Source organism: Xiphophorus couchianus, chromosome 2, assembly GCF_001444195.1.
Source record: "Xiphophorus couchianus chromosome 2, X_couchianus-1.0, whole genome shotgun sequence".
Lineage (NCBI taxonomy): Eukaryota > Metazoa > Chordata > Actinopteri > Cyprinodontiformes > Poeciliidae > Xiphophorus > Xiphophorus couchianus.
In genome coordinates, this window is record NC_040229.1 from 77,501 (window position 1) to 90,147 (window position 12,647).

At 36.9% G+C, this 12,647-nt stretch overlaps 1 protein-coding gene across 1 annotated transcript in view; it reads right to left on the reverse strand.

Annotated features, from left to right (window-relative positions):
- Positions 1-7,438, reverse strand: part of pth3r (parathyroid hormone 3 receptor) — a 20,777-nt gene extending 13,339 nt beyond the window's left edge. Inside the window, exon 1 of the mRNA XM_028028568.1 lies at positions 7,091-7,438. Coding sequence (XP_027884369.1) covers positions 7,091-7,156 — 66 coding nt within the window. The 5' untranslated portion in view covers positions 7,157-7,438. The remainder of the gene's footprint in view (positions 1-7,090) is intronic.
- Positions 7,439-12,647: the final 5,209 nt, after the last annotated feature.

Genomic DNA, 12,647 nt, shown 5'->3' on the forward strand with positions numbered 1-12,647 from the left:
TTTCACTTCTAACATAAATAAAAGTTTTGTTATATGTGAAATAAGCTGCCGGAGGAACCCTTGACTTAAAACAAGCTCCTATATCTTGCTGAAAAGTTACTTTTGTGTTATTTTTTTACTTGTCAGCATTGTAAACTTTCAGTTCCTCGTCTGTGTTGAAGTTTCAGTTATCAACTGTTTTGAACTCTTACAGTAATGGTAAATGTTTATACTCATGCTCTTATTTTGAAGTTGGTAAAGACTGTTTACAAGCCAGTTCTGTTTCCTCACATTCTGTTTTTGATTTCATGAAACTTTGAGAACATGGCAGGTATGTGTTCAGAATACATCACTTTCAGGAAACAGATTCACTAATTCAGCACATTAGGACTTTAGCATTAGCTTCTGCTAATTACCATGTTGGTGTAGCGCTTTAGCCTTAGCAGAATTAATGCTTATGATGCTTAAGGGTTAGCACTGCTAACCACTGGCTATAGTTAAATACCTGGTCTGTGCCAGAGGTGGGCAGCATACCCAAAAATTGTACTCAAGTAAAAGTGCCAATACTTCAAAATTTTTCTACTCCAGTAAAAGTAAAAAGTAGTGAAGTAGAATAAAAAGAAATTAAGCATTTAACATTTAAAAATTACATCATCAGATGGAAAGTTAAGTGAAAATTTTGGTATTTTAGGGATGAAAATGACAATAATTCATATAAGTAACAAAAATTAACAAAATCAGGCAAAATATATATTTTTTCAAATCAGATTGTTTTAATAAAAAACGTATGAAACTTTAGCAAAAACCTCAGGTGTGTGTCTGTGTCTGGTGAATTTTTGGTTAAAACATGTTTGTTTTTCATTCAGTGGGTAGAAAATCCAGAAATTTTACTCAAATAAAAGTTGTGATGCTACATAGTAAAATTACTCAAGTAAAAGTAAAAATACTCCTAAAAGTACTTTTGTTTTTTTTTCAATAAAGTTACTCGAGTAAACGTAACTAGCTGCTACTCAAATCTGGTCTGCGCTAAAATCCAGTCGATTTTAATGAATTGTTTCAAAGTTGGTTAAATATCCAGCTATAATTAACCTACTGATATCTAGGAAAAGCATATTTCCTACGTTTAATTAAAAATAAGTGAGAGTAGTTTGCATAAATTGTCTTTGTGTGGAGAAGAGAATATCCGGACTCTTCAGTCTTCTTCGTACAAGAAAGGTCTGTGAGCACCTTGAGCTCAAACCTTTCGATTATTCGCAAATTCCCACAGCAACAGAGACGTTTCTATTAAAGGTCAGAAGTCTCTTTCCAAGTAAAGCGGTCCGTCAAGCCGTTCAAGGAGCTGATGTGCTGCCTCCAGGTGTTGTGAAATTTTTGTGCGGGGGTGTGGTATGTGATGAACCCCTGCTACCTCGCCTTGCTCAGCGGCAGGGCAGCGGCCGACCACAAGACTGCCGGGTCCTCAGCACCGCGGCAGCGCTGGTCAGAGCTAAGCTACACAGACAGCTCTGTGTTCCCGGGAACATTTCACAACACAGCAGCAAAACAAGCTGCGAGTCAACCGGAGAACAAGAGGTGACGGAGATGTCAATCAATCTCTGGCTATCTGGAAGACTGGAGATGGTTATTTTTAGCTTTCTTAAGAGAATAAATGTTTTGTTGTTGTTTTTTACCTGTAAATTGACTTTTGAAGGGGTTTTTACTATTATGTAAAATTCTTTTTTTTTTTCTCAGCTGTTTCTAAAAACAACCCAAGTTCTTAAAAAAAAATCAAAAACACACCCAGGCGTTTTCCGGAAATAACTGAATGAGCAGTTTCAACCTTTTATGCAAAGAAGTATTCTTCATAAAATCAAGAAAATTTACGAGACTGTCCTGGGAAAACTGAGTGTCTTCAGTCAGAGGCCTCTTCAGATACGCTGTAAAACAGACGGCTACAGGAGATCTTTCCTGCCAACAGCCATCATCTATGATAACTCTGTAAAGAGTTTGAAACAATGAGCTACAACAATGTTTGATTTCCTTTTGCGATCAGTAAAGTATTTTTTTTTATTTGAATTTGACAGGCCTTGCACTGTTACCAAGCAACCCTACCCAAGCCCAGCCCGTTACCTAGCAACCATGGACATTCTAAAAAGAACTCAAAACAGGCAAAAACTGATTCTCTATGATTGATTTTGTGGGAAAAGAAAGTAATAAACATGTTTTGTATAGCTCATAAACTTATCCTAACCTCTTTAAGAAAGCATAATAGGTCATCTTTATGGTAGTTTATAGCTGTGGTTTTAGGCAGTCAGAACCTTTCTGTATTTGGGTTTATGTGTCAGCTGGAGTGAAGGATGTGGGCTTTTTCTTTTCACAGCTGCCCTCCTCAGAAGCCAAACAAAATTCTTGTTAAACAGACGAAATCCCAGCTGGACCAGTTCATATAACTTGATATGTGTTAAGTGACACTGTTGGCACGGGCCATAAAAGGTAAGCTAACAGCAGTGAGCTGCGTTTCTCATTCAGAGCTCAGAGCGACGGTGGGGCTTCCTCTGAAGAGGTCAATCCTCAAGTCCAGGTTGAAGGAAAACCCTCGTTTGTTCTCGGTCAGTACTGGACATGTTGCATATATGGTGACAACTACTACACTGAAAAAAATAACTGATTTTACCAAGTATTTATGATCTAGTTTCTAGTGAAATTATCTTAGCACTTTTAAAAAAGGAAAAAACGAACTTACAGGTAACTTTTCAGCAAGACAGGGGCTTGTTTTAAGTCAATACTTCCTTATGTTGATGTAAAAGTTCTAGTTTAACTTGATATAAGTGAAATAATCTCCAATTTTATCTTAAAACATTTTGTCTTAAAACAAGTTCCAATTTTGCTGAAAAGTTACTTTTTGTCTTATTTAAAGTGCACAAAGATATTTACACTAGAAACAAGACTAAAATATTTGGTAAGATTGTGTGTTTTTGCAGTGCAGATTACCTTAAACAAAGTATAAATACAAAATATTACAAAGTATTTTTTATCTAGTTCTATAGCAAATATCTTAGTCTGCTGGATATATTGATAAAAAGTGCTTACAACAAAATGGTTTTCCCCTGATATAAGTGAAACAATCTGCAATTTGTACCAGTGTGTTTTATCAATATTAATAAAATCTGGTCTTAAAACAAGCTCCCATCTTCTTGAAAAGTTACTTGTAAATTAGTTTTGTCTTAACTCAAGTGTACAAAGATATTTACACTAGAAACCAGATTTAAATATTTGGCATTATTTTATATTGCCAATGTATAAATACAAAATATTACAAAATGTTTTTCATCTCGTTTTATTGCAAATATCTGGAAATAACACAAAATAAGCTTAGAAGTAACTTTTCAGTAAGATGGGAACCGATTTTAAGACAGAAATTCCTTAATATTGATAAAAGTTGCAGATTACTTTATTTATAACAAGATGTTTTCTCCAGGTTGTAAGTGAAATAATCTGCCAGTGGAACTAGAACTTGGTTACTAGGTAACGGGCTGATCTTGGCTGGGGTTGCTAGGTAACAGCGCTAGTGGAACTAGTACTTTTTTTAAATCAATACTAAGGAAATATTTACTTAAAACAAGCTACTATATCTTGCTGAAAATGTACTTTCTAAGTAGGATTTGTCTTATTTCAAGTGAACTAAGATATTTGAACTGGAAACCAGACCAAAAATACTTGGTAAGTAAGATTTTGTGTTTTTTTACAGTGGAAGGTTCTTACAACACATTTGCCACCATCATACTTCAACATGCATCGATTTAATGCTTCAGCAAAAACAATCAACATCGGTAAAAGGAGGTCGGTCACATTTTTCTCTTGTACCAAGAGGTTCTGCTCCTGACAGATGTTGCATTTAAGCAAAACAATTAGTCTTTACATCCATTCCCTGTTGGTGTGTGAGAGCATTAACCCTCACGGGACTCATCTTCCAGCCAAGTGATTTTCAGGCTGACTGATCTTGAGATTGTAACTCTGTCAGCGGTGATGTCACTCCCAATCGACCCGAGGGGAGATTTAGTGATCAAGACACGGAGGTGTACGTAGCTGTGTGCTCACGATCCGGCGAGTGAAAGCTGGAGGATCTGTGACGCAAGGAGCAGCAGACAGGTAATTTCTAGCGGAGAAGATTGAAGGGTTGCAGTTCGGTTGGGTCACGTCATCGCTTTAAGTGCTGCGTTTTCAGGAGAACAAAGAATCCCGATGAGCCAGGAATGCACTTTCTGAGAGACGCTATCTATAGACGGAGCCGTCGCAGAAACAGAAAGTCCTCCAAAGAGCACATCCGACAGTTCGCTTGGGAAGCCGCAGAAGATCTGAAGGAAACATGAAAGAAACCACAGCCTCTCTCACCTCATCAGAGGCCGCAGCGTCTGGCTGTAGTACACTGCAAAAACACTAATTTTACCAAGTATTTTTGCTCTTATTTCTAATCCAAACGAGAAATAAGACAAAACGTACTTACAAGTAACTTTTCAGCAAGAAATAAGAGCTTGTTTAGAATCAGTAATTCCTTAATATTGATGAAAAAATTCTAGTTCCTTTGACAGATTATTTCACTTATAACGTGGAAAATGTCTTGTTATAAATGAAATAATCTGCTTGTGAAACTACAACTTTTTAAAATCAATATAAAGTTATTATTGATTCTAACAAGCTCTTATTTCTTGCTGAAAAGTTACTTGTAAGGAAGTCTTAATTCAAGTGAACTAAGATATTTGTATAAATTTGATGAAAAACTTCTAGTTCCACTGACAGATTAATTCACTTATACCATGGGATAAATATCTTGTTATATGTGAAATAATCTGCCAGTGGAACTGGAACTGAGTTGCTAGGTAACGGGCAGGGCTTGGCTGGGGTTGCTAGGTAACGGTGCCAGTGGAACTAGCACTTTTTCATCAATATTTAGGAATTGTTGACTTAAAACAAGCTATTATATCTTGCTGAAGAGTTACTTATGTCTTATTTCAAGTGTTATAAAATATTTGCACTAGAAAATAGACCAAAAATGCTTGGTAAGATTTTGTGTGAGTAAAAATGCCATCCAAAGTCACCCTTCAAACCTTTCTGGGAGAAAGTTTCAAAAATAAACCAAATATTTTTGGTCTGGTTTCTACTGCAAATATCTTAGTACACTTGAAATAAGACAAAAGTAATTTTTCAGCAAGATATAGCAGCTTGTTTTAAGTCAATAGTTACTTAATCTTGATTAAAATAACTTAGAACAAGACATTTTTTCCATGTTATAAGTGTAATATTCTGCCAATAGATGTAGTGTGCTGAAAAGTTACTCGTACCACAAAAATACTTGGAAAGATTTGTGTTTTTTGCAGTGTACGAGTAAAAACAGCATCTAAAGACACCCTTAAGCTTTCCTGGTAGAACAGATAACTTCAGAACTGATAGTGTGGTGGGCCGGGCAAAAGAAAACAGAACAAAGACACTGAATGTGCAAAACAAAAAAAAAACATTTAATGGTAAAAGTCAGTAAATTAAAGCTGAGAAAAAGGAGAGAGTGTAATTAGATTAAAAATCTTTAAATGAAAGCTTTTTGACTGACTTCCAGCTGAAACCTGGATTATGAAGCAACATGTGTGTGAAAACGCTCCCCTGCTAGTCCTGCTGAGAACTGAGGCTGTAATAAATCACAGAGATACGACTGCTGATTGTTTTGCTACATACTTGGACCGACGTACATATTTGGTCGTGTTTAAACACATTTTTTCCCTGCTCTGTTTTTAACTTTTTAGAGATTTTTGTTCTGTTTTTATCCGTTGACTAGTCTAACTTATTATTCCAGGCATGCTGAGGACTAAATTAGCCACTTTTTATGTATTTTTAGCTACTTTGTGTTTTTGTTTTTAGTAATTTGTTTTATTTTTATGTGTATTTAGGTCAAAATTAGGCTTAAATGTTCTTATTTTTGTCCCTGTGAGCTGGGTTTCCTTAGACTTAAACTTTTCTAACTATTTTGAATAATTACTTCAGCTTACTGTTCTGTTTGATAGGAACTATTTGAATATAACTGAAATTATTTCTTAAAAAGTGCCTTTAGTTGACATTTGTTGTGCTATATAAATAAATAATCATATTTTTTTCTTAATTTAATTGTTTTGTGTTTTAGTTTGATGGTTTTTACATCCACATGTTTCTTTTCACGGTTGATTTGTTGAATTTTTGTCTGTTTTCAATAAACTGCCTTGAGGCTATATGCATTATATGCCTCTGTTTGTGTCATATGTTACTTCCTGTAATAAAACAGATGTTTTTTGGCCCATTAAGGGTGCGGTTCATGTCTAAGGAACAACAAAACCGTGCAATGGAACCAAAAATTAGCAGCTTTGCAGCTCAGTGTCAGTCCTGCAGAGTCGCTGTTGATAAATCCATCACGGTTATCAAAATTGGTTCCAGTTGTTGTTCCTAAAGCTGGCCCCTCTTCACCTCAGGTATTAGATAAGCCTTTATGTTATCATTTAAAAACTATGTTTTGTATTTTCCCACAGCCTGACAAAGTTTAAACTTTTAGAAACCAAACAAAGCCAAAGTTTGCTTCTCTTTTTACATTTTTAGGTCAATTTTTTGCAACATTTCCCTTTAAAATCTTTGGAAAATTTAGGAAAAAGATAGAAATATCTCTCTTATCAAAGCATTGACATGTTTTTTTAATGTATTCAGAAGTGAAAAAATTAGATTAAGCCACAAATAAGTTAAATGTTCTACTTTTGGAAATACTTTAAAGTTATATTCTTCTATAAGAACCAGAACCTGTTTGAATAATATTTATTATTCAAACAGCTCCAAATTAATAATATTTGCAAAAAAGTACAGAGAAAATTTAAAAAAATAGCCACAAAGGCAGTGCAAATAAATACATAATACTAAATAAGCATCTTTCCACAAATATATGTAACAAAATATTGTAGAAATACACAGAAAATGAATAAATTAATCAAAATTAGAGGTAAACAAACTGAAAACTGATTCAATTAGTGAAATCAATTACTTCTTCAATCAGTCTTGCTGATAAAAACCAAAATACTGAGTAACTTGTGTTCTTTGAAATGATAACTTATAGTAGAAATGAACTCACCAGTGCAGCAGCTGTCAACATGCAGTGAAAAAGAGCTACAGCAGAAACTCCCTGCAGAGATGACATTATTTATTTTAGTGAAAAAAGCCTCAGAAAGAGAAACGCACAACTTTCCCCGCAGCCTCTGGCAACGCGCCGCTCCTCAGGTCGCACCGCCGACTTTAACTTCTGCAGCTTTGCTCTCTTGTGTCCCATCAGTGCTCAAAATTTAATAAGTCCAAAACAAAAAGGTTTTTTTCCTGATATGCAGGAATACGTTTTTTTAAAAAAAATAAAAATATTATTTTTCCTTAATGTTTAGACATTTCAGTGGGACGCAGAGCCATCAGACTGAGCACAGAGGATGAAAGCTTCAGTTTTCACGGCTCTCTGGACCGTCGGGTTGAGATGGGTTGGCCTTTATTGGCGGAGTTCTTAACCCTTTCCGCTCCTCCTCCTCCTCTTCCTCCTCTCCTGTCATCTGTCTCTGGTTACCTCTCACCTGCTTGAACTCTCTTTTCCAAAGCAGGCAGTGGAGTAATTATCTTTTTTACTGCTGCCACTCAATTTAACGTTCATATCACATAAAGTCCGGTTTACTACCACGGTAAGTGCCCATATAACGACCCCTCCCTGCCCTTCAGTTCCCCTTACACACACATTTATACAGGTTTTACACAGAAAATAGGTTTGATTTCTGATAAAACTTAATTATTCTCATATTTGTTCTACTTTAATACGCCATATTATTTAATAAAACCAATAAAAGTTCCCCTCGGTGCCTGGAAACCAATGTTTTTTTAGGCCACACACAGGTTTCACTAAGACTTTTGATGTTTGCATATTAGATAAATGCTTATCTTCAGCGCTAACCTCTAACCTTCTGACACTTGCAGAGACAGCAAAAGCACGAGCCAATGATTGGGTTTGAATTCTCTTTTTTGTTTCCCACACGTTTTCTGAATCAATAAATTGCTAAAAGTAATGTGGAAAGCATGAATAAAGGTTTTTACACGTGTATCTGCAACGCAAAATATCTTACTGACCTGAATTAAACAAGAAATCAGCACCATTTCTTGTTTTCATAAACTTTGTTCATAATTTTTTACTTTTTAAACAATTATTCCGTCTGGCTTTGGATGTTGTGCTCTTATGTTTTTTACTTTGGGACAACAAAGTTTTGTTTTTACAACCCGCTGAGGCTGATTAGCGTCTCAAAATCTCAATTAATACCTGACCTATGACCCCAAATTCCAGAGTTGAAAAAGGAGGCTTCATGGAGGCAGAGCAAAGAGCGGAGAGAGGAGGAGGAAGTTCAAAACATCTCTACCATCCATCATGATGGGCAAAGATCATTTCCCCGACTCCAAGAGGAGCGGCAGAAGCAAACAAGGTGGATTAGCAGAGCTTCCTAAAAGCTGATGATGTCATCCAGGACATGTGACTGTGGAATATCGTCTCTGATGAAAAGATACTGAGCTGTTAGCTTCCCATGCCAGCCATACGAGCGTAATACAACAGTCTTAAGTCAGAGGCTTATTCAGGTTCGTTGCGAGACTGACTGCTATAGGAGATGTAGCGGTAAGTTATTTTTCCACCAGCGAGTACATGAGATTGATAGACAGCGCTAAGAACCTCCTCCAGGTTCTGATTGGTTGTTTTTTTAATAAAAACAACCGATCAGCCGTGGTAGCAGCCGGACAAGGCGCTAGATTTTTTCCATAAATTTTCTGTCTTGTAACAAACTATCACAACATGGCGACAGTTTTAATAAGTATAGTAAAAACATATTTTTGTAAAAGTTGCATGCTGCAGCTTTAAGCCTCTTTGTTTTTATAATAATAATTATTATTATCCTATAAGCCAGTTTGTGACTCATGTGGCTGAATACTTATTGTCAGTTTCTGCTGATGTCTTGAAATGTTGCTTCAGTTTTTCACATGATGTTCTTTCCTCATTACTCCAACTTGCCCCACAGCATGATGCTGCCTCACCAGGACTTCACAGTTGGGTTACAAAGCTTCCACTGATTTACTCCAAATGTAACAACTGGAATAATGATCAAACATTAAATGTAGATTTTATCAAACCAACTGTAATCTGGCTTTCAGAGCAGTGGCTTCTTCCTTTCTGCGTGGCTGTTCAGCCCATGTCAGGACAGAATATAACGACACTGTCTTACCAGCATCAGTCGGAATATTCACAAGGTTTGTTTTGTTTTGTAAGTGGTGTTGTAGTACACAGATTTCACAGAGGAACATGTTTTTCACTGGGAGCTGGCAGAACCTGCCTCCTTCCTCGGTTTTATGGTGGCCGGAAATCCTCACGGTGTTTGAACTCGTGTGTAATTACTTCAGCAGATGAACGTGGAGCTTTCAGGCATCTGGAAAGTGTGTCCAAAGATGAAGCAGACAAGTGGAGATGCTGCCTGATTTCTGTTGACATTCTTTATTCTGCTGACACTTTTATTACTGCCACTACTACTATTACTACTGCTACTACTATTACTACTGCTACTACTATTACTACTGCTGCTACTATTACTACTGCTACTACTATTACTACTGCTGCTGCTATTACTACTGCTACTACTATTACTACTGCTGCTACTATTACTACTGCTACTACTATTACTACTGCTACTACTATTACTACTGCTACTACTATTACTACTGCTGCTGCTATTACTACTGCTACTACTATTACTACTGCTACTACTATTACTACTGCTGCTACTATTACTACTGCTGCTACTATTACTACTGCTGCTGCTATTACTACTGCTACTGCTATTACTACTGCCGCTACTATTACTACTGCCGCTACTATTACTACTGCTGCTACTATTACTACTGCTACTACTATTACTACTGCTGCTACTATTACTACTGCTGCTGCTATTACTACTGCTACTACTATTACTACTGCTACTACTATTACTACTGCTACTGCTATTACTACTGCTGCTACTATTACTACTGCTGCTGCTATTACTACTGCTACTACTATTACTACTGCTGCTACTATTACTACTGCTGCTACTATTACTACTGCTGCTGCTATTACTACTGCTGCTACTATTACTACTGCTGCTACTATTACTACTGCTGCTACTATTACTACTGCTACTACTATTACTACTGCTGCTACTATTACTACTGCTGCTGCTATTACTACTGCTGCTACTATTACTACTGCTGCTACTATTACTACTGCTACTACTATTACTACTGCCGCTACTATTACTATTGCCGCTGCTATTACTACTGCTGCTACTATTACTACTGCTGCTACTATTACTACTGCTGCTACTATTACTACTGCTGCTGCTATTACTACTGCTGCTACTATTACTACTGCTGCTGCTATTACTACTGCTGCTACTATTACTACTGCTGCTGCTATTACTACTGCTGCTACTATTACTACTGCTGCTGCTATTACTACTGCTGCTACTATTACTACTGCTGCTACTATTACTACTGCTGCTGCTATTACTACTGCTGCTACTATTACTACTGCTGCTACTATTACTACTGCCGCTGCTATTACTACTGCTGCTACTATTACTACTGCTGCTACTATTACTACTGCTGCTACTATTACTACTGCTGCTGCTATTACTACTGCTGCTACTATTACTACTGCTACTACTATTACTACTGCTGCTACTATTACCACTGCTACTACTATTACTACTGCTGCTGCTATTACCACTGCTGCTACTATTACTACTACTGCTGCTGCTATTACTACTGCTGCTGCTATTACCACTGCTACTACTATTACTACTGCTGCTGCTATTACCACTGCTGCTACTATTACTACTGCTGCTGCTATTACCACTGCTACTACTATTACTACTGCTGCTGCTATTACCACTGCTACTACTGTTACTACTGCTGCTGCTATTACTACTGCTACTACTATTACTACTGCTGCTACTATTACTACTGCTACTACTATTACTACTGCTGCTGCTATTACTACTGCTGCTACTATTACTACTGCTACTACTATTACTACTGCTGCTGCTATTACTACTGCTACTACTGCTACTACTGCTGCTGCTATTACTACTGCTACTACTATTACTACTGCTACTACTATTACTACTGCTACTACTATTACTACTGCTGCTACTATTACTACTGCTGCTGCTATTACTACTGCTACTACTATTACTACTGCTGCTACTATTACTACTGCTGCTACTATTACTACTGCTGCTGCTATTACTACTGCTACTACTATTACTACTGCTGCTACTATTACTACTGCTACTACTATTACTACTGCTGCTGCTATTACTACTGCTACTACTATTACTACTGCTGCTACTATTACTACTGCTGCTGCTATTACTACTGCTACTACTATTACTACTGCTGCTACTATTACTACTGCTACTACTATTACTACTGCTGCTGCTATTACTACTGCTACTACTATTACTACTGCTGCTGCTATTACTACTGCTGCTGCTATTACTACTGCTACTACTATTACTACTGCTGCTACTATTACTACTGCTACTACTATTACTACTGCTGCTGCTATTACTACTGCTACTACTATTACTACTGCTGCTACTATTACTACTGCTACTACTATTACTACTGCTGCTACTATTACTACTGCTGCTGCTATTACTACTGCTGCTACTATTACTACTGCTGCTGCTATTACTACTGCTGCTGCTATTACTACTGCTACTACTATTACTACTGCTGCTACTATTACTACTGCCGCTGCTATTACTACTGCTGCTACTATTACTACTGCTGCTACTATTACTACTGCTGCTACTATTACTACTGCTGCTGCTATTACTACTGCTGCTACTATTACTACTGCTACTACTATTACTACTGCTGCTACTATTACCACTGCTGCTACTATTACTACTACTGCTGCTGCTATTACTACTGCTGCTACTATTACTACTGCTACTACTATTACTACTGCTGCTACTATTACTACTGCTACTACTATTACTACTGCTGCTGCTATTACCACTGCTGCTACTATTACTACTACTGCTGCTGCTATTACTACTGCTGCTACTATTACTACTGCTACTACTATTACTACTGCTGCTACTATTACCACTGCTACTACTATTACTACTGCTGCTGCTATTACCACTGCTGCTACTATTACTACTGCTGCTGCTATTACCACTGCTACTACTATTACTACTGCTGCTGCTATTACCACTGCTACTACTGTTACTACTGCTACTACTATTACTACTGCTACTACTATTACTACTGCTGCTACTATTACCACTGCTACTACTATTACTACTGCTGCTACTATTACTACTGCGACTACTACTATTACTACTACTGCTGCTACTATTACTACTGCTACTATTATTACTACTGCTACTACTATTATTACTACTATTACTACTATAACTACTGCTGCTACTACTATAACTACTGCTACTACTATTATTACTACTGCAACTACTATTACTACTCCGACTACTACTATTACTACTACTGCTACTATTATTACTACTGCTACTACTACTATTACTACTGCAACTACTATTACTACTGCGACTACT